We start from the raw sequence: 23,659 nt of genomic DNA, 5'->3' as shown, positions 1-23,659 counted from the left end.
TTGTACTGCCCCCCCCCTCCTTGAGCAGCACTGGCAGCTAATTTTCAGTGTTCTTGCACTCTTATATGTGACAGCTGCTCGAATACACCCTTTATACTAATGTTTTGTTGAAGCAGGGAAATAATTGAATGATAATTAACTTTTCAAAGTGTCAACAAAGCTGCTCTGTAGATATTAACTTGATGTAAAATAAAAGTCACTGAGCTGAGAATCATATATTCTGTCAGTTTCTGTCTAAAGCTGAAAACAACTGATCTTGTCAGCTGTTTCTATGGGGAACCAAGAAAAGACACGAGAGTGTGAAAGTGTGGACGTGCAAGCAGCTACGTGGGCGTTTGCATTTGTGTCTGTGCATGACAATGTAGGTGCAAAAGAAAGTGCAAGATCAAGATATCAAGTGGCACATTGTTAGCAGAGATTAACTGAGAAAGACCTAACAGGCCCATTTTTCTCATGAATTCAGGAATAAAAACCGTAGCGGTTTATTGTGAAGAGTCATTCTTGGGCCATTTAGCCCATCAGCTAATGAACAGTGCTTGATGGATTAGACTGGGAGCAGGAGTTTGAGCCATGATGATTAATGAAAGACAGTGATGCCACCGCACCACCAGCCAGCAAACGATCCAGCCAGTCCAGACTCTACATCTCAATAATTATCGTCATTCTGAACATCTAGTAAAGCTGATCAATGGTTTAAAGCAGGGGATATCAAAGTCTGGCACTGTGAACCCCCTGCCTCCGACAAAAGGGTGGCAACTACACCCCCATATACAATTTTAAGTTGAATCATTACTTTACTTTTTACTTTACTAACCCTCCTGGAACATTTCTTTTCTCTCTTTCTCTCTTACCCTCCAGTGGGTCTCTGGTCAGCCCCAATTGGCTGATGATGTACCGAGGGATGTCTGCCTTCATCAGTTGTCCCTCCTTGGCGTGATCCTCTGCTGCCTCCAGCAAATGGTAAAACTCCTCTGGGTTGAACTCCTGTCATTGGAGGGGTAAAAAATTAAGCACCAGAGGATGCTATGATATAAAAACACAGCTGAAGATCTCCCATCAGCCCTAAATAATTCACATGTAGCATTTAGATGCAGCTATACACAGTACCATGCAGCACAGCTAAATTATCTCTGCTGATTTAACGCTCAACAGTATAAAATATCTTTAAGTCCACAACAGCTTTAGATTTGTCTGACGAGCAGTGCTGGAGCCATATCACCTCCAGACTCCAATCAGCTCCTGTCAACATCAGAAACACACTAGAAAATCAGCAGTTGCTTCCACTGAAGTGTTTAGTGTGTGGGATTACAAAGGAAACCTTTGTCCCCTCCTTCACAATACTTGCTCGATCCTCAAACACATTTTCAGGAGAGTTCAAGAAAAGGTTACAAGGGGCTAAATGATTTTTAAACAATTGGAATGATGTTGTGTTGCAGGGAAAGACTGGTAACCTGTGAGTAACTCATCATAAAATGCCAGAAATAATAACAGTTAAGAGTTTGAATATCTGCAGAAAAGGAAGTAAACACCCACACTCACTATCACAACATAACTTCCCATGACACTGGTGCCAGTGTGGTGATAACATATTAAGAGAATATATCACAGTATATATATCACAGTATATCACAATATTGATTTTTTTTTCCCAGCCCACAGCCAGGTATTGAACCACGACTACTAACTTCCTAGTCAGCGATAACAGAACAATGTGATAACAGCTAACAAAGGATGACCGTAATGAACTGCTGTTTACTGTGTTGTATTACAAAAAAGTAATTCCAAAATTGCGTCCAACTTCTAACAACAAAACTAGAATTTGCTTCAACCGGCTGGAAATTCATGACCAAACACCGCTATGGGGCTGTCAAACAAACATAATCAGTGTTAATACACCTCCCAACTTTAAATTGCTTTCTTCAAAACATCCTTTTTTTCCCCCCAATGAAAGAGCCTTTTGTGGTGTCCTGTGGGATTCAGTTTCATTCCTGTTGGTGGAATAACATTTTGATTAGAAAGTAGAGCCTGGGGCAGCCAGGATCATTTTCTTCCTCCTCTGCTCTCTCATATCTGCTCCCCTCAACCAGAGGAAGAAAAAAAGAGAGAGTACAGAGATTGGGGGGAAGTAACCTGCCTCTCTGATAGCTTGCTCTGCTCCGGGATAATATTCGCGCAGCTAACAGCCTTCTGACTGCATGACATTTTCACCAAATCAGACCTCACAACTGACTTGAATGCTAAATGAACTCTACGGCTGCGGACAACATTTTATCTGTGTGTGTGTGTGTGTGTCTTCTCCTCTCTAACCTAAGGGCTGTGAGGATCTAAAGTCCCCTCCACATCCTGCCTGACCCTATCGACCTCTTCCGGCGGTCGCCTTGGCAACGGAAAGATGAGCCTTGGGTGCTGGAGGAGGGACCACGACAAATGACGAACATGGGAGGCCATCAATCAGCGATCTGATGTCCAGGTCTGGGTAAGCCTCCTGTGAGAGGCTTGTTATTACTAAGTAAGTTGTGGTGAGTTATGCTCTGTATGTATTTACATGCCAAGGACACGGTGTGAGCCTCCCAGCTGATTTGACGCACCGCTGAGAAGACAGATGAGTAGTGGAGGTGGAAAGAATATTTTACAGTTTCAAGTTAAGTTGTAAAAACATCCCGCGGCGATAAGCACACACTCTGCAGCTGCAGAGATGCTGAGCATGTCTGATGTACTGAATGATACAGATTAAACAAAACCGTGACCTCTACTGCATAATACAGCACATTCATGTACATCCACATCCCATGTTGCTGAAGGTGATACTACATCTGCTGGAAGCGAGTGCATAACATTAGCCAGGTTGTGAATGCAGATGAACACAGTCAATATGCAACACAGGTGCAGAAAGGAAGTAAAGAGTAGAGTTTCCACATCCTCTGGCTTTAATTTGAATGTAGTCACTAAGCAGATCACATAATGTTATCAGGCAACTTGCAGCTCTTGCAGATTTAAGCTGTTGCCATCCTCTTTGACATAATCGATCTTCCACAAATTTTTTTACAAAATGACAAATTATCCCTAAGCCTTCCTGCTCATAAGAAAACGTTTGTTGAGAGGCTTAAAAAGATAGTCCAACGACTTAGTGCTGCATTTTCATACAGTGTGGGGACTTCACACACAACAGATGGTCCCAGCTGAAGCAGCAAAGGTTGAGATATCCCGACATTTAGTCCCTAGTACAGGTCAGGCTCCACCAAAAAAAAAAAAAAAAAAAAAAAAAAAGCTGGATCCTACATTTTCCATGGTGCAACTCGCAAGCATCTTTCAACAGACTCTCTCTGCAGCCTAAATGCTCACCTCTTACATACACCACACCTCCAGGTCGCAATGCAGATTTTCTGTTAAACATTTCAAGTCTCATGAGTGAAACTTTGGAGCGCTCCTTTTAGAGCCACAAGCTGAGCAGTACTCCTCATGAAGTAAACTAGTGGTATGCAGGCATTCAATTGTGTGCGTTCCCTGTGTGAGTGCATTCAGTCTCTCATGTTATGTCTCATATCTTATGTCGCCCCAAACTAGGTGAGAGGCACATAAAGAAAGATATTAGGTCTTTTTATTTTCACCCTTAAAGCAAGGTCAAGTAAAACAAATGCAATGCAGAAGATTAAAAAAGCCTTAAACTAACCCTTGACAGCACAGCTTTCCCGCCGTGACACACTTAGCAATGCAAAACTTCACTTCAGACTCTGAATGCAGAGTTGACAGCCTGCCCCACTTCTGCTCCTTCTTTAACGCAATTTCAGGATGTGGGAAGACAGGAGCCTCTCCCAGCAGATGAAGGACAACATACTCATTTGGTGAATCTCTGTCAGTGTGAGTCTGGATTCTGGAGTTGTTAAAAATGCAGGCCATGGTATCAGACAGCGGTGTTTAAACTCACCAAACACTCGAGGAGCCTGGCGGGGCGAGATATGATGATGAAGAGCTTTTTGACCAGCTCGATGACGAAGGTGAGTTCCGGACTCTCTGAGCGCTCGTAAGCCTGATGTAGACGGACAAAGAGACAGACGGGCTCAGTTTGTGCGGTGAAAGTGTTTCATCATCTTTATTCCTCTCCGACACCACGACTCACGTCATGCAGCAGCTTCTCCAGGTTCTCCTGCAGCTCACAGAAGTAGACGCTGGTAATGAGGCCCTCGCGTGATTTGGTCAGGCAATCTCTGGACAGCTCCGCTACCTGGTGGTGGATGAAGCTGAGGACCCCGTCGGCCAGTGGCAGAACGCTCTCTGGGGAGTAGCTGTGGATGAACTCTGCCAGCCTCTCCTCCATCTGAGCTGTGGCCTGATTAAAGACAAAAAAAAGTGGTAAACAGTCAATCACCCATCTCATTTCACATTAATATTCAAAGAACTGCACTCAGCTGAACTGACTTGAAAGATATTTTGGATAAGTCTGAATGCCTTGATGAATTACTAAATGTAACACACACCAGCAGTGGATGATGTGCATCAAAAACACCTGCACCTGTTGTTTACTATGCAAGCCCATGTATCAGTGACGTCTCAGTGCCTTTTTGATGTTTTTTTTCAGTATACACAACTGTCCTATTTCCCACACTACTTTATAACATCTATAACCTGATGTCCTTGTATTCTTGCTGAGGAGATGCTTGTTGAAGTTCTGGTATTATGCAACTGAGACTTTCATTTGAGAGGTTGTTTGTGCATCAGGTAGTTACTGTTATGTTTGTCTATACATGATGCATGAATTGCTATTTAAAATAAATACTCATGTACCTTTTCTGGATGTCTTATTCTGAGAAACTACCTCCACTATTCTGTATGTGTGTCTTTACATACTGCTGTGCAGCAAACAATCACCTTGAATCATGCAAATGTCTTTTTCTACTCAATAAAGAAGTTGAAATCCATTTGATGTCTCTGTGCTCTCTGATAGGAGCTCTGCAGCAGTAAATGAAAATAACAGTTATAAGGTAAATAACCTAAATATGGCACATGGAAAAACAAAATGCATTCAAATAGTCTTTTGGGAAGAAGAGAAAAACTGCTGAGTAAATCTGCTACAGCTACAGTCGCTCCCTTGTGTAACAAATGTTTTGAAAAATATAACATCAGAATTAAGGCTCCATTAAGCTTCCATTAAACACTCTTTCTAAAGGAGCTTATTTCAGGTATAAAACTGCTAATGACTCTCTTTTTAATGATGGTGAGGATGCAGTAAAGTCGAGCCTTCATTCACAATCCTGAGTAGCATGCAATAGTGTGTGGGATGAGTCGTTAGCACTGCTTCACACTGTGAATGAGTACAGGATGATGGGGTGTATGTGTGTATGTGTGTGTGTGTGTGTGTGTGTGTTTGTGTGTGTGTTTGAGGGTACCTGCCTGCAGAGTGACACACATTTTCTGAAACACACTTGTTCAGCTGGCTTTCTCAGACGTTACGTCATGTATCCATGTCTCAGTATAGAATGCATAAAAGACATGTTTAAGAGGCTAAGTTACAGTTTGATGATGATCTAATTTAGTTTGTGCTTATGAGCAGTGACAGACAAGTCGCATCTAGCATCTCAGACATGACGACCTGCAGGAGTTTTCACACACTGCAGAGACAACAGCTCAACAGGAATGATGCAATAAACGACATATCAGTGTCAGTACTGAAAGTACTGAAAGCTGTCTTTATGCTGGTGGTCAGAGAATGATAAGTGTCGAGAGGAGTGTGCATGACGGAATCTCTGAACACACAAACTGGCATATGAAACACAAATCAAAGAATTTATCCAGCCTGATATTTACAGCGTGATGGCATATATAATGCTCTTGAACAATACATTGCTGCATCACTTGAATGCTACAGCATACATATTGTTTTTGTTGATTTCATATATATCTATAGTCCGCTATCTGTTCTAACAGTCCGCAAAAACGTGCAATTGAATACATCTCGGCCTCCATGATCCAAAGACCCATGAGGAACATTTCCAGGCACTATGAAATCAAAATGAGAACCACTGCTATGTTTCCTCCAGGATTCAGTTCTGGGTCCTGCTGGCTATTTCTTTTCCGCCATTTTTTCCAATTTCTTGGTCATGCCACTTAAATTCCGACTCACGTAGTGTTTTGACTTATCAGTGCCTGCGTGCCGGGCTGATATCTGCCTGGATGATGGGTCAATACAACCATGACTAAGCTGCTCCTCTGTGAATGATCATCTCTCAGATCATACGGTGATTGCCTTTTTCTGCTAGTTTGTTCTTCAGGACACCTGCTTCTCAGATACCCATCCCAGAACACTGCCAGATGTTGCTGCAGGCATTATCCATCCCCAGATGAAACTACTGCATTCTCTTGATAACTTACTTACATGTGCAAGCTGTCAGATACGTCAAACTGATCCAAAATGCAGCAGCCTGTCTGATCCTCAACTTGCCCAAACACTTTACTGCAATGCTCCCTGTATAAGCTTCCTGTAGTAGCTTACATCAGAATCAAGTCCCTGTTGCTAGTGTACAAAGCCAAAAGTTGTCTGCTGGATATGTGAACTGTACAAGTATCTGATCTGCTACTCAGCCTGGAGTCTCCTCTCTCAAAAAGGCCTTCACAAACCCTGTCAACACTCTCTGTTCCTGCAGCATCCCAGTACAGATCAGGACTACTGAATCCTGCACATCTTCCAACAAATGTAAGACCCATCTCTTGAGGAAATATTTGAACTGACATGTTGCTTTGTTTGTCTCCATGGTCATTATGAATTTAACAGGTCGTGACCAGTTTAATGTTTGGTTTTTCCCCCTGTGAAGAAGCATTACTCTGCTGCTGCTACAAATCTACAACTGCAAATAGCACTTAACACTTTGTCCTTGATTTTGTTTTCAACAGTAATAAAAGGATGTCTGGCTTTTATGTAATATCAAAGACTAAAATGTGGTTTAGAGAATAATTTGAGGCTTGTGTTATGAATTGTTCTGGAATACATGTTCCTCTTCTATCATTAGCAACTTACCGGATGGATCTAATTCCTGGAAATAATGATCAGTCACCCTGGATAACCTTTTTAAATGTAAATGTAAAAGAAATTCGGCACAGCTAAAGAGGTGGGCACTGCCTGTATCTATACTCTTTGTGTGCATATTTGCATGTATGCGTGTGAATGCACAGTTTGCACTACTGTGTGTATTTGTTTGTGTGAGGCCGACCTTGGGGAAGCGCTCCTTGTAGACATGGTTCATCATCACTATTTCATTGTCATAGCAGGATGGAGAGCGCCCGGGGCTGAAGAGAGACAAACACACAGAGCAGGAGTGTAATATACAGCAGCACTGACTGAGAAAATCAAAGAAGGCAGGACTGGGTACAGCACAGAGTGAGAGGGGAGGCAGCTGGTGAGACACAGAGATGGAATTCTGTATTTTTCACTTGAATGAAGGAATAATTCACTGCTTCCCATCAATGTCCGTCCTGTCTCTACATTATGCTAATCGACCAAACAGAAATTCAGTACACTCTGTTTCTCTAATGGATCCGATGTCATGCCACACTCTTCCATCACAAGCATGGTACAGTTGACAGAAATGAGCATAAATACGTGAAGTGTCACGTGTATGCTTTCCTGCTCACACATGCACAGACATGAGGCAAAGCAAAATCCACATGAGGCAGAGGCTAAGTACAAAAAGTACCTTAACACCTTTATTTCATAGCAACTCATCCTATATGCTGAATTATACAGTTACAGAAGAAAAGCCTATTAAATGTCTTCTGTCTTGTGGGTAAACACATCCCTGTTAAGCATCACAGAATAATGTCATATGAACAATGATAATGAAGCATGTCAAGGTACACAATAAAGGCATTCTGCATACTGAAGCCACAAGATAGGATTTTATCCAGGGCAGCAACTGCTAATACAAAGACTGAATACTGATAAGTAGTGACAGGTCATATGTAGTTAGGGCATGCTGCATCCAGAGGGGTGTCTATAATAATAATAGGTGTGGTTGGAGGGAGTTTACACCAGGGACTCCTGTTAATAGAGGAACTGCTGCACTCTGGCGAGACTCAAAACACCGGAGGGTGGACTGATACTGATATAATAACAATGGAAAATACCCTGACACTGAATACATGTACTCAAATACTGTGCTATAAGTTTGAGGTACTTGTACTTTTGATTTTCAGCTAATTTCTGCCTCAACTCTAATCATTTTTGAAATACTCAGTAATTTCATACATACAATAGTAAGTTATTTTAGTTTTTAACAAAAGCTACTCAAACAGGAATAAAGAGAGCATTTGTTGGGGACTATTTTCAGCTGAACATGAATACACATTTAATAATCTTTTCAGTACTGTATTTACAGCAGCAGTATGGTGTGTATGGAATTGACTTAAAACTAACTTCAGTGCCTGTATTCATGGTAATGAACTGATGTGTTTTAACAGTTTTTGGACGGCAGTGGAGCTCTGTGACACTGAGAAATAAAGCTTTGGCTACGCAGACAACACTTGTTTGTTGCATCAAGTCATTTTTTTGTTTAGGTCTGGATTTGTTGATAAAAAAAAATAGAGCCTGATTAGACCTATCCTTAAAGCAGTAGTACAACAAAGAATTCCAGCTTGCACATCAGTAATTATCCAGTATGATATGTGATATAACAATACATGTGATGAACACTTCTACTTTGGATACTTCAAGTATATTTTGCTAATAATACTTCTGTAGTTTTACTTACTAGTAACATATGGACTGCATGAATTTTACTTGAAATAGAGTATTTTATATTGTGGTAATGATACTTTTACTTAAGCAAAGCAAAATCTGCATATTTCTCCCACTACTGTTTATTACCATTATGATGAGAGTGAATGATAGAATAACAGTGGTAAATCCAGAGACATGGGATAGTTCACATTTGTGAGATGAGAATCCTTAAGTAAACAGTATACACTATGTGTAGATTTACATGAGAAAGAAATATGTTATTTCATTCAATTTTGCTTAGAAATCATAGAAATATATTTAGTCTGCGATGAAGGTTAAAACACTGAATCTCTCTCCTCATTAAAAAGCAGTGGCAGAGAAAGAAGCATTCAACACAGAAGGTGAATTATACAAGATAAGCAACAAAAAGGCAAGTGCTCGAAATAATATTAAGAAAATAAATGATTGAGAGCCCTCAACATCTCCTCGTGACAGAATGAACAAGATGCCCCTTTCATTATCTTTATTTTTCTTTACCAGGTAATCTCCACAAATTAACTACTTATAAACAGGGCTTTAAGAAAAGTTGCAATATTTTCAAATGATCTTAATTTATCCTGAAGCATCAGCTAGAAATCAGTCTGATGGTTTAAATGATAAATCATCAAAAAATTTAACAAAAAATGTCACAGCATGATTTTAACTGTGTGTAACTGGCAAGATTTCTGCTATTACTAGAGATACTGCTGCTACTACAGGAAACCAGCAACTAAGCCCTTATTTGACTTCTGCTGTCAGGGACAAACTGCATGTTTAAAATTTGAAACCAAGTGGGTTAGATGCCTGGTGACGGGGTGGAGGGGGGTAGGGGTGTGTGTGTGTGTGTATGTGTGTGTGTAGTGGGGTCTTCATTTGCTAAAACTGTCTTTTGCCCATGACCTGCCATGCTTCTCACCTGAGACTCCGAGAGCGAGGGCGGACATGCGGCGAGCGTCGGCCCCCGTCATCATCCGTGATGCTCTCTGTGCTGCCAAAGTGCTTGGACAGGAAGTGCAGCTCGTCCATGGTCGGCTGGAAGGGCAGCTGGTGCAGACGCTCCTGGGACGAGCTGGATGACTGCAGAGAGAGACATGAAAGAGAGACAAGGTTAAAAAGTGAACTGCTCTTTGTTAGATTATTCTTTTTAAGATCCTCTGTCACAGCTACAACATCAATAGTTTAAAAATAGATACCAAGTGATGGAGGGGAGCGCATCAAAAACAACAAATGGCAAGAACACCTTAATCAATGTGGTGACAAGAGAGGAGAGAGAAGAGAAGAGAAGAGAAGAGAAGAGAAGAGAAGAGAAGAGAAGAGAGGAGAAGAGAGGAGAAGAGGACAAGGTGTACTGTGATGTGAGTGGGTGGAAACAACTGAAACAAAAAACCCACTAAGTTGAAAGAATAAGGAGGGAAAACAGAGAGGTGGAGAAACAAGGAAAATATCCAGAAGGAGTTAGTGTAGGAGGCCAAAAACAGAATAATCTGGACTGAAAAACAGAAGAAAAAGACTGCAGGGAATGAAAGTCACTGCAAGTAAAAGTTGACTGCTGCCTTAAGTGTCTGCTGCCTCGGGGGGTTAACAGCAGCGCTAGTCGGTCTTAAACAAAAGACTTTTCTTCAGCGCAGGAGGGGAAAAACCAGCCTGGATCAATGGGAGGCTTAATGAACACATCTCCCAGTGGGACACCATGGTTGGCTTTGGCCACACAATGATTTCTGCTATAAAAATCTATTAGAAACTCCATTCAGGTCTTAGCCACTTGCAAGCTGCAGAAAGGCCCTGAAGTGGTGGTGATGTGAATACAGCAAAGTCCAGTCTACAGAATCAATTAAAAAGCTCCCTGGGGACAGAAGGAGCTCGGAGATGGAGGAAAATGCCATTGGTTGCGATGGCTGTCACAGATGAAAAACGTTTCATATCGGTCACACTACTTTCATACAGTGTATCTCAGGTAACTTAATTGCATGCAGATTATCTTCACTTGCATCTTAGTCCCTCCCACTGGAGAGGCAAGGAAAGAGAAACTGAGGAACGATATTTTAAAGAAAAGGAAAACAGGATGTGAAATTTATCCACGTTTCCTCTTAAAATAAACCATGTGAAGCACCACAGAACCATCTGCTCTTATAATGTACAGATCTGTCCAATCACAGTTTGTAAATCGACTTTACTCTTCAGACACCAGGTGCACGTGAGACATTTCTGCTTAATTAATTCTTGCATTTCATCTAATAATCAAGGTAATGATGAGACTGTCTCATAATTTGCTGGGGCCAAAAACTTTTCAGCAAGGTGGAAATGATTCAAATATAAACAAATTTCAGTTTAGTTCTTGCACACAGATTTTCAGTGTCACATTAATGGAAAACATGTTTGTTGTAGAAAGACAACAGACCCTCCTCCTCTTCCTGACTGTAATGTGATCCAAGATACAAAGTTAAAAGGGAAAATGACAGATCATGAGAAGAAACACCTTTTTGATGAATGATTAAAGATGTTTATGGTTCCTTTGCTTATCAGACCTACAGTTAGCATAGATCAACTGATTTTAAAGAGACAGTGAAATAAAATCTGAACCTGGGTGTAATATGACAGCTGAGTTGTATTTGTCCTGGTATAAAACAGTGGTGCCTGATCAGCTGCAGCACCCAGATTTCCAACAAAGAGTAGAACTGGGATGGGCCGACAGTCGGCAGTTTTCTCCCTCCATCTTTTGCCATGTCCTACCTCCACTCACAACTGTTTACATCTCTGACTATTGCTCCAGCTTTTCAGCATAAATTTAGCTCATATCTACCTCTTCAGACACAAAACTCCACCTCCTACACACTCACACATCTCCTCCTTTTATCTGCTCTGTTCAGTATGCAAGGGTCCTGCTGTAACTAATCAAGCAAGTAATGGCCCATGTAACAACCAGCAGAGCACTGAAACCTGACGGGGTGGAGGAGGGAAGAGGTGGAGACAAGTATGGGAAAACTGAGAAAACCATCTTCCAACCTCATCCACCGGCAAAAAGAGATCAATCACTTGCCTACAGTGTGTATTTCTATTATATGTACTGCTGAGAGACAGTCAATGGAGGAAATGATGTGTGAAATGCAGCAGAGATGCAGAGGAAGTGATTGTGTTCAGGATGGTACAGCAATGTACAGGGAGTGGATTATGAGTCAACACCTTGCCTCCACCTGAGCGTCATACACATTAAGGTCCATTTCTCAAATGGACTATTTACTAAATGGGCCTTGGCAGTGTTCATTCCTCTGAGTAGTCTCTTATGCTCCAAACATCTTTCACTCAGACAAAAGCGAACATTGTTGTTGTCTCTCTGTTTGCTTCAAAACGTGTTTCGCTTCCACCTACACCTATTTATGTATTTGTCTCTGTTGCCCCCCTTAATCATCCATCTCTGCTTCTCTGGGGATAAGCTGATGGACAGAGAAACTGTTACTGGAACACTGGTTTGCGACTGCGAGGCATGAATTCAAATTGGTTATATTTTATTTCAATTATCCCTGCTCCACTTTTTTCAGGAGGGCCAAGTCATCGTCAGCAGATAAAATCAGGTCGATCATATCTTAGCAACTGATTAGCTATTTTTAGGTCTGGTGTGCATGTGATGTATGTTCTTTAGCACTAAAATACCTTTAAATAATCAGCTGAGACTTGCAGCAGCAAGTACAAAGTCAAAGAACACAGGGGCGTGTGCGTGTTTATGTATGCATGGCATTTAGCTGCTACTGTTGCGTGTAATCATTTCAAAGCGCAACGAAAGATGCAACCTCAGAACATGAATTTACATGCTGCGTAGCATACGCTGATTTTATGCATGAGAATAGATGCAAATAAATTCTTTGAGTGAAATACATATTCATGCCAAGGACACAAAACCCACCTCATCAATTTAGCAAGGAAAGAAAAATCTAAAATATACTTTTGTGTGTTGATTTCATGACTTATGCAGCTAAATTATCAAAAGAAGAAAAAGCAGATGCTGCACTTTGGTGTCTTTACTTTTCTCTTGTTTCTCTGGTAAAACTGGAAATGAAAGAAAGTTTTCACCTGTCATGCTATGGAGAAGAGGAACCATGAAGGAATTTACAGCATGAGCATCACCAGAAGCCTCACATTTGCATTCGGGGGTCTTTCCAGGACACTGTTGCTAAACTGTGGTATGTAGCTTGATAGCCACAAGTTTTGTGTTACAAGGACACACTTAGTCAGCTCTATCCTACATTTGAGGAACAGTAAGGTGCAGTGACTGCAGCAGTAATAATACACGATAGATGCAGGAAAGTTGCTGCTACTGTAGTCCCTGTGCTATGGACAGTCATTTTGGTAAAGTTCAAAAAGGAGAACTTAGAGAAAACACGCACCCCTTCTGATGTAGGCTCTTTAAAGTGTTACATTGGATTGACATGACTAATGTTTTTGTTCCAAAGTGGCTCACATTCTTTCACATACACATGCAGGAGGAACAATCTGGGGTTCAGTGAGGCGTTCACCACCTGAGCTACAGCCTCATCGTGTGAATGTCACAGGTATACCTATACAACGTGGTACAACTTAAGTAAGACAAAGTGCCTTACACTTTGTTCCTCATGCACCCATTCTCACACAAAGAAATGGAGGTGGAGCCGCCACTGCAAATCGCAGGCTTGGCAATTAAGAGCAATGACCCACACATTCTTGCCAATAGTGTCACACTGCTGTTGTTCATACTTAAAAAAAATCAGTTTTTCAAATGTTTTATGAGGAAGGAAATACACTCACCGCTGTTGTTACACTCAATATGTTTTGGTGATTAACACTAAACATAACTTGTTTCTTTAGAAGAAGACTCCACAAGGTGCATTTAATTAAATGGACTGGGTATCAGACATGACCGATCCACGCTGAGATTTTTACTTACATAAAAATTATTCCAATGAGTTCCATACGGCATGGTACAGAAGTTTCAAGTGAGTGAGTGAGTGATGAAGTTAGGCCAGCTGTTGGACTTTTCCCATTGGCCATTACTCTGTCAAAATGATTTTGAGCAAACAGTTTCTATTACATCATCAGGGAGTGCGACTTGTTTCTGATTGGCCGATTGCTCCAGTGTCAGGTGTTTGCAGATTTCTGCGTGTCTGCTAAGAACCACGTACCTGTTGCAGGAAAGCTCACAGCTAAAGCGAAAACTATCGGTGTTATGACAAGTTAACACTGGCTGACAATGCTGTCAGCAGCCCAGCAGGAGAGGCACTCCCTGGTACAGTAAGATTAACAAAATTTGCACACCCATACAAGGTCCAGCCATATACTAGATTTTATGTTGTAAAATTTCTGAAAATAATGGTGGGGTGGGGGTGTTCTTCCTGCTCTTAAACTTACTGTTGAACTGGGTGTATTGGTGCCATATCCTGAGGAAGGCAGAGAAGCCAAGGACCATCTACGACCATCAGCCCTGAGAGAAGAAGAGAGAAGTGGAAAAAAAGGGAGAACATATGTTAGAACCAAAAAGAATGAAAACTGTTTTTCTTTGTCACTTTCCACAGGCAGGACGCCAATATAGTTTAGTATGGTTTCTATTTTAGTCTCTCCAAACAACACAATTGGCAGGTATACTGCAGCCATTCCACCTCCTCCCTCTCCTTTCAATTCATCCAACTATACTTTTGCTCCCTTTATTCCTCTCTTCCCTCAGGCCTTCTCCAGCCATCCCCGATTCTGACACTTCTTCCGAGTGAGTGATGAGGGATGCACGTTTGGGCAAAATCCTGGCACCCCGCCTCATTCATCTCAGCCTGCTGTCACGCCTCTGTCATACAGACACTCGGCGGATGCGACGAAGGACAAAGATAGTGCAGATTTATTTTGCATGTATATGTGTGAGCGGGTGCATTCCCTGAAGAGTTTCACTGTGTGAGTATGTGTGCTTGTATAAATAATCCTATCAACAATTTCGCTCAACTGCTTAGCACTGTTTTTGTAACATTGCATGTGTGACTTATCGTGTGAAAACAGGAGGAATGCCAACCTTCGAGAAGAAGCGAAGGAAAAGTGGGCAGGTCCGCTTGGTGAGAAGTTGCGCGGGCTGTCCAACGGACTGCTTCCTGTTGAAATACATATGGACAGAAGAGAACAGAACACATACACTTTTATGTTTTAGGTACACTCTACAAGTCAATCCCATTTCATTTATTCAGCCACTCGTGAAAATATTGTATTGTATTGTATTGTATTGTATTCCTATCAACTGACATCAAGACCAATGAGAGGGCAGGACTCCAGAGTTTGTGGCTTCAGTCATAAACAGAGAAACCACTGTTATGGTCATAATAAAAACAATATATCTTTATATTTTGACTGTGACACCTACAGCAATAATCTTATCCTTGATCCCATCCTGCAATATTAAGTAATTAAAGATTAAGTTAAAGAGCAACTTAACACTGCTGTCTCGTTCATGCTGATCTCTAGTGCAGTGGTGCCAAAACATTTTTATACCACAGCACACCACAATCTCTCTATAGAGGTTTGTTTTGTTTTTTTAAACAGTACCCCAGATTCATTTCTCTCAGACTGTGCTGAAGCCTAAGATGAATCAGCATTTGTTCAAGCTCTTTGCACAGTGAGAAATGTTTCCATTTCTTGCTGTGATGGTCAGTATTCCCGACTACTGTGTACCTTGAAAATTCATGTGCCGGAAAGTGCTTTGCTTTATTTATGACAACTGACAACAGTAAGCTTTCATATCATTAGCTGCATATTTAAATGTTAAAGAGTTGTTAATACGATGAGTGTGTTTACGTTTTGCATGTGAACATCATCTCATAAGACCCAGCTTGGAGAAACCTAGATGCTACCTGGAATAGTCTGACAGAAACCAGGACACTGCTGCATGTAAACAAGTCTTAGTAAACAGAACATAGAAACTGAAATTGTGAGAAATCAAGACAAACCCACAGGCAGGGCAATCAGAAACCTGGATCTTGAATCATGTAAACATGGACTTGACTAAGCAGGTTTTTCATGTTCAATGTAAACATTATAAATATGATCAAAAACAGGACTCAAAGCCACGATACTTGTACACATGTAAACATACAGTGGTCAGTGATTCTGACATTTGTTGCTTGTTTTTCCCATTTTGATATGTCTGATAAGCTTAATATAAAAATGTAGTTAGAATAGATGTAGCATAATTTGTTGAAACGTTATGTTGAATGTTAAAATAATAATGGGCATGACAAAACTAAAAATACCAATATTTCATGTAAACAAGCTGGGCAGTTTAATTCTACTTTCACCCAGATTTTATGTCCTCAAAGCTGTTGTGTTTTTTGGTGCTATAAAAATCCCACAACAGGAACTGAAATAAAGGTTTGAAACACCAGAGTTACAGCAGAGTCCCAATAGGTAAGTTACACAGCAAATGCTTCTTTTCATGTCTGCTTTCTGTATAGTTAATTCCTTTTTATTCATTTTACAGTAGTAGTTTCTCAATAAAAGACCAATAGAGCCTAATTTAAAAAAATGAATAAAATGAGCCCAACACATTGTTAAATCTGGCACTGTGCGATGTCAACTTTATAACTTCTATGTTCTGACCTATGTGTCCAGGCAGTGGAGAGTGTGGCCGTGGCAGGGTGGGGGATGTACTGGTCAGGATGAGGCTTTTCCGGTTACTGGTTCTGCAACTAGAACACATATGAGAACAGAGAGCACGTCAATATTTTCCTTTATCATATTTAAGACTTCATCACACACACCACCAAGTGACCCCCCAGGTTAATGAATATACTCTGTCTGTTTGCCTGTGTTCTTACTTGTCACCCTGATTAAATGTATAGCCCAGTAACACAGTACAGTGTGTGTATATGTGGGTGTGAGTGTGTATAATCTTGATGTTGAGTACAGTATGTTTCTGTGCGTATGTGTGTCAGGGTATAATGCAAGATTTTATTGATGTCCACCCACCCACAGGGGAGAGCGACATGGCAACAGAAATTTTTTATTTCCTCTAGGCCCAGCCCCTCGACGGCTGCTGCCATGAAATGTAATGGCAGGAGTGACGAGGCGATGGGGAGACAGACGGAGAAGAAGAAAAGGCCCAGGAAGGACAGGTATAGACTGTAATGAAGATCTGAAATTACTGAACCATAAATGCCTCACTCACTGCCCCTGCTGCCGCTGCTGGATGTGTCTTTGAACAGTCTGACAAAGGCGAACACACGCACAGAGTGATGCGCAAGGGTTTTTGTCTTACATAACAGCTTGTAAAGTGGGAAGTGGATTTTTCAGGTGTTATTTTCATGTGTGGATTGGGTTAGCTCACAGGCCCTTCGTGTCTGTGCTTGTGTGCTTCACTGGAGTGCCTGTCAGAGCAGATTTTGCTGAGCGGAACCACATCTGACAAACAATACAAGTTTGCTCCATGTTGCATCAGCCAGCACACAGCTCTACATCTGTGCAGGAAGTGCGGCAAATCATAGTGCGCTCGCATAAAAATAAAAACGTATTGTCACACAACACGCATTGATTATTTGATGCATTTAAAATAACACCTTAATCTATAATCTATATCCCCCTATCTTGCAGTCCTCCCACATATTCCCTTCTCTCTCCTCCTTTTTTGATGTGAGTCTTCAGCAGTTGTTTCTAACGCTCTGAGACATCAAACCCGTGGCAGGATTTTTATCGATGGCAGTGCGCCTCTGTGGGCGCCAGCCGAAGGAGAGCTTGTTCTCAACCTTGCAGAACAGAGGAGGAGCATATTGAAATATTTAAGGGAAATGCATTAGCTTTGGACGGAGGGCTGGAAGTGGCTTAACACCACCCTTCGCTGCAGCTCTCAGAAGATGATGAACAGGGGAGATGGGGGAAGGGTTGAGCGTGCAGGGAGAACAAGGCAAAAAAGTGAAGAGACTGAAAGTGCGTGCAGCATATTCCACTGATATCCCCTCTCTGTCAGACTCATACTTCTCTTTTCTTTTACCATAGTTGCGCTCTTGAACCTGCCTGCAATCGTCTTTCATTTCACTCCCTCCTTAACCTGCACTCTCTCAAATCCACATTTTCATTTGCCGCTCTTTCTCAATCAAAAGCTGAATCACTTGAGCACACGCTAGTCGAGCTTCCCTCCAGAACACATTCTTAGCTTTTGATTTATGATTCATCACATCTACAGCAGCTCTACTCCACTAGTAAATCGTCAAATGGCAGTGATTCACTGTTAGGTGTGAGTGTCTAATGTTGCAAACCACATATTACAGGGAAAATGATTCAATCTCACCTGCTTCGTATCTGTGAATTTTCCCCAGTGCTTCTTACTCTCAGCATCTTTTGATAACTTTTAAATCACTTTTCTGTTTCTCCTTCATTTGTTCCATTTTCCCTTCCATATCCTGCTTTTTTCTTATTCTGCTTTCTCCTTAACTCGTCCAAACTAACTCTTTGAATGATGAATAATTGAGGCGTGTGAAGTCAAGAAAACTCATTCCTCCCCTTTAACTCCAGATTTAAGGGTTATAGAGTCAACTAAACTATTAAAGACTGTAACAGAATGAAAACCCACCAGGGCAAAGCAATCTAATCTTCCCATAAAGCCAGAACTCTCTTGCAGCCACTATGCTTTATAACATTGTTATCTTCAATGAATGCTGCAAAGGGCATCTTGCCCGAAGCATTCGTACTGTAAAAAAGGTTAAATAGGAGTGCTGCTCTTTATTCTATACTCCAGCAGCCTGCCACATATTTATCACCAGTAAAGGTCGCATTAAGAGTCCTGCTACATGAGTTCATGCAAAAGGAGAATATATGACAGACATAACAGCAGGGGAGAGGAGGGGAAACATTCATCTGTTGATCGTCTAAGCACTGTTGTATATCTGTTTTATTTCAGGGTATGCTGTTATTTTGTAATGATTTGTACTCCCCTCCTCTCAACCTGCCTTTCTGACATCTGCTTCACTCAGTAATTTACTACACAGAATGACTTTGACCCCAAAAAAACAGGCATGATCGCACATTTTATACACAGGGTTTACAAGAGTGAGAGGAGAAAGAGGAAAAAGGCAGACACTTTTGCCAGGAATGATAGATTGAGAGTTATACCATCTAATTCTACACCGCGCCTTCACAGCATACTGGTCTGTTTGGGTTACCTCTACTGGATAGACTGATATACAAACGGCAGATGTCAGATTTGTGATGAATAGTTTAAAAAAGGATCAAAATCGATGCAGCAGAACCGGCAATGTCATCTATTTTATCCCATGCATTCATCTTCCTTGTCAAAACATGGCGCCTACATTACCTACAATGCAACTTGACTGCTGTTAAAGGAAATTAAAGTACTGTCTAACACATTGGTCCAAAATCTCCCACAGGGTGAGGTGGGTTTGAACAACTTATACATAGATATGAGTTAGCATAGGATTATAGGATGTTATTATTATGTTATTATATTTGCTTAATTTGTATTGTGCTGTAGAGCTGTATGGAGGCATCTGCATTTGTTATGGATCTCTACTTATTTATTCAGATTTTCCCTTTAATTTATTACCCTATCTGTACGATTGTTTACCATTGTTTCCCAAAATCCAAGAGGAAACTTTTGAACAATGAAGAAAATATATATCCTGTGTGTGTGTAGAATAAAAGAGGTGTAAATGACAAAATGACATGCCACACATGAAAAAGAGCAGGATTTCAGTTAGAGCTAGAACAATTAGTAAATTAATCAGTTTTGGAAATGATTTCTCCAGCCCCTTAAATATAAGAATCTGTTGCTTTTATTTGTTTAATGTAATAGTAAACTGAATATCTTTGTGTCTTGGACCACTGGTTTCAGACAAAACAAATACTCTGAAGAAGCCGCCTTGGGTTTGATATTTTATAAAAATAAATAAATAAATGATTAATTGGGGAAATGATGAGCAGATTATATTGATAACGATACTGAAAATAAGTTAGTTATTACATATAAACTGTAAGCAATGTAAAAAAAAAAACTGTACGTTACTTTGATGTGACATTTCTGTACCTTATCAGTAATCTGTCAGACCTAAACCATTAAATTCACTAAAATACCTTTTTCCTCCTCACCTTCTTTTCTAACTAAGCAGAAAGGTAAGGCAGCATATTCAAGGAGTCCATGTTAACCTGTCTGGTCCAGTCAATGTTCCTCGGCTCGCCCTGAAATCCTGGCCACATAATTAGCAGCGACAGCGGTGGCAGTCGGTGAAGGTTACAGGACAGGAGCTATAGGTGGCTGTAAGGGCTTAAGACTAACACGCTGTGGATTCGCTTGAGCGGGAAAGCAAAGGAGATAAGAGGTGGGAATGTGCTGCTGGTACAGGGCAGAATATATGTGTGTCTCTAAATGTGACATTAAATTACTCTGTCATGGTTATGGCCATGCAGCCTGGACTCATCCAGCCTCAATCTGGTTAAGAATGTGTGTGTGTAAAGACAAAAAGAGTTAGTATGCTGCACGTTGCCATCTTTGAATCATAAATCTAAACCTGTCTCTAGTTTTGTGGTCAAATACACATTGTTAGTTTACAGCCAAACACCCCTGCACTATATCATCCAGCACCTCCTCTGTTGTCAGACAGATGGTGGTGTTTGGATTCATTCAGTCATACACTTATGCATAAATGAATTTTGAACAGAAAGCTGACGTTTTGCTGAAAACGAGACTTCCCTTTAAAATATTCAGACCCTTTCAGATCCAATTGAGTCAATCAAGAACAAATTCTCTCCATCCGTAATGAATTGACCAAGAAGAAGAAAGATGAAGAGCCGTGGGAGAGGGAAGAGGACGTGGAGGGGAATGTACGTTTCCATAGCAACACATTTAGAGTCACACTCAAAAGAAGCAAACTGTGACATCTCCAACTGTTTTCTTTTTTCTATTTTCACCAGAGCGCACAATGAGAAAACACACAACTTCTGTTAAACAAATAAAGGTGAGCATCAGATTGAAGCAACTCTGATCTGAGGCCAGTAAAACAAACAAACCAAAAAAGTGATCTCACCCTGCAGTGAACCACAACACAAAGAGTCCTGAGTCTGTTGGTACAGCTGAGCCAGAGACTGTTTCTGTGTTTTTTACGTGTGAATGCCAGATTTATAATCCATCATAATCCATTGTGTAATCCATCATGGAGGCTCAATCTGTGTGTGGCGAGGCACGTGGTGCTGTCAGTCACACAGAGTATGATGCATCGGGGTCAGTGATGCATGGCGCTATTGTGTGGGCTTCTGTTGACGGACGCCAGACTTGATGAGAAAAGCTGCCAGTGAGAAACAACTTTTAATATGTGTCACAGGGGGTGTATTTCTGATGGTGTCGGGCACGTCTGGCTGAGTCTGTCAAAAGGTGCGAAGCAAATCAGTGGTTTTCTGTTTGTTTGTTCTGCAGGACGCAGGTTGTTTTTGCATCCAGGTAGTCGCAAGAAACACCTCCAGAATGACAAACAGGAGCAAGGGAAAAAGAAATGAGAGAGTGGGCAATGCTGCTGAATAGAGCACGACTAATGTTTTTATGATTTGGCAACTCCAGGACAATTGCTAGGGTTAGACAAAGATGGTGGACTTAGTTAAATATTGAAAAAGTTGCTATGCTGAAACAAAGACATAAGACATTTTGACTTTTTAAAACGTCCCACAGCTACAAATGGCTTCATATAATGTGAAAGAGGGTGGCGAATGTGTGTGTGAATGGGGTGAATGTGATCTGTAGTGTGAAGCGCTTTGAGTGGTCGAAAAGACTAGAAAAGCGCTATATAAGTACAGTCCATTTGCTTCTAGAGACAAAGCCACAGATAATTATCACCAACTCTCTGGCTTTATCAGGCATCTTTTAGCTCAGTGTTTTGGTTTTCGGGCCAATGACTTAACTGTTTTGGTTCACTCTCACTGCTCTGAGCGATTATTTCTGGTTGCAGGAGGCAGCTGTTTTCAGCAAAAAGCTCAAGATAAACTCACTGTACACTACCTGCTCAGCACTAAATGGCAGAGGAACAAAGTTAGCAACCAGCTGGTGAATATATATATTGGAGTATTTAGCAGCTGAAAAGCCAAATATTTTTGGTGACTGGAAACACAACCACAAATGAATGCTGATGTTACTCCATATCTGGATGTATGAATTAACAACACTTTGACTCCTTGACATTTACAATAAATGCTACAGCAAGGCTGCTTTAACCATGGATTTTAGCAGCAAAAACTTAACAACACAAATGATGCATGATGTGAACCCGACTCTCAAATGTCAAAGACCTGTGTTTTGTACATGCAACCACCCAAACCCAAACTCCTCAGTATAACTTCTGTGCAATAAGGGGACGTCACATTTCCTGGATAGAAAACAAATTGCTAGTAAACATAATCTGGGCAGCAATTACAATTCCTCCAAAACTTATTTGGCAAGGCAAATTAGAACTATATCAACGGATTTTGTAGGTGCCCCGGTGCGCATGTTGACACAGCAATGTTAGGAGGATAATATAAACAGACAGTGTCAAAGGTGACCAACAGTGAAACAGAGAGAGCCAAAACCACACACAAACAAACAAACACACACACACACACACACACACACACACACACACACACACACACACACACACACAGATGTGACAGCCGACAACCCCTGCTTGTGTCTCGTTGCTCTCAATAATGGAACCCAGGGCTGTCATTGGCTCCGGTCAGCCCGCTGCGGGAGGGTCAGAGGTTAAATCTGTGGTAATGACTCGTGCAGTAGCTTTGACGAGCAATTATCCCCCCGCAGGCCCTCGCCTGGCTCCAGGCCATTAGTCTCTCTCACACAGACGCCCCTGAATGTGCCCACACTCATGGAAAAACACATAACACACTGCTGGTCCCCTAACACTGCCCCAAAACTGTCACAGATTGTCTACATTCATTACAGCAATAAAAGTAATACAAACAACAACATTTGGATACAGGTCATTAAAACTACACATTTAGTGCTTCCCTTCACTTCCTTGGTATTTCCCTGCAGTCTCTTCAATGTGAGTGAGGATATAAAAAAAAAAAAACTGCACAAAGTGCCTTTAATAATGAAGACAAGCACAGATTCCAAGACTATTGAATGTTTCTCCCCACAGTATAATTGTGTTTGATTACAATTCAGGTCTTTGGTTATGATAACATTGTACTCATCAAGATAATTGCTGCAAAGTGGGAACACAACAACATCAGGTTGTAAGCATTTAGCAACATCCACTAAACCACTTCATTTGGAGATAAAACTAAATGTTGGTGATAATCCCTCATTGCACAGATAGACTACATACAACTACAGCAGGAGGTCAAAGGTGATTAATCAAGTGAGTTTGTAAATTCAGACGGATGTTTACAGTGGACACATTGTGTCATAAGTTGACTGGTCAGCTTTGTTGTCTCATCCAAATGAGTCTGCAAACCTGGGGATTTGTTTAAAACCTGCATGACCGCTTGTGTTTGTTGCCCTGTCAGACTTTTTTTTTAAGCAATACTGCTACTTGTTGTTATATTTGTTTACTCCTCATAAACAAATGTAGAACAAGTATCCTGCCAACAGTGGTTTCATAGGAAAACGTCATCTGAGGTTTGCTGATGAAAAGAAAAACTCTACTCTCTATTGACAGGAAGTAAACCAGATGGTAAAAAAAAAAATGCTTAATAGCCTTTAAAAACAGTATTTCTACTATTTGTTCCCAAACTGACACTTTGAGCCCACAGAGCCCTGATCTCAACACCATGGAGTCAGCTCCATTATCTTTGCTCTCATTTATAAACTGTTCATCAGTCAAGGACAGAAAATCCTCTGATCAGTGTTTAGATAGTGTCCACCTTCATTATGTTTCTTTGGCCTTTTGTAATTATTTTTATTAATGACTTCTCGTGGAG

At 41.0% G+C, this 23,659-nt stretch overlaps 1 protein-coding gene and 1 long non-coding RNA gene across 4 annotated transcripts in view; one reads left to right on the top strand and one right to left on the bottom strand.

The window, feature by feature from the left end:
* Positions 1-23,659, top strand: part of LOC127142488 (uncharacterized) — a 293,661-nt gene that overhangs the window by 166,454 nt on the left and 103,548 nt on the right. The window lies entirely within an intron of this gene.
* Positions 1-23,659, bottom strand: part of mast1a (microtubule associated serine/threonine kinase 1a) — a 64,993-nt gene that overhangs the window by 18,672 nt on the left and 22,662 nt on the right. For both annotated transcript variants that reach the window (XM_018665139.2, XM_018665142.2), the window contains 8 exons: positions 16,343-16,431; positions 14,769-14,844; positions 14,123-14,195; positions 9,663-9,823; positions 7,203-7,278; positions 4,118-4,327; positions 3,926-4,027; positions 852-984 (listed from right to left, as the gene is read on the bottom strand). In XM_018665139.2, coding sequence (XP_018520655.1) covers positions 852-984; positions 3,926-4,027; positions 4,118-4,327; positions 7,203-7,278; positions 9,663-9,823; positions 14,123-14,195; positions 14,769-14,844; positions 16,343-16,431 — 920 coding nt within the window. The remainder of the gene's footprint in view (positions 1-851; positions 985-3,925; positions 4,028-4,117; positions 4,328-7,202; positions 7,279-9,662; positions 9,824-14,122; positions 14,196-14,768; positions 14,845-16,342; positions 16,432-23,659) is intronic.

This window comes from Lates calcarifer, linkage group LG5 (assembly GCF_001640805.2).
Source record: "Lates calcarifer isolate ASB-BC8 linkage group LG5, TLL_Latcal_v3, whole genome shotgun sequence".
Lineage (NCBI taxonomy): Eukaryota > Metazoa > Chordata > Actinopteri > Centropomidae > Lates > Lates calcarifer.
This window is presented reverse-complemented; position numbering and strand designations above follow the sequence as displayed.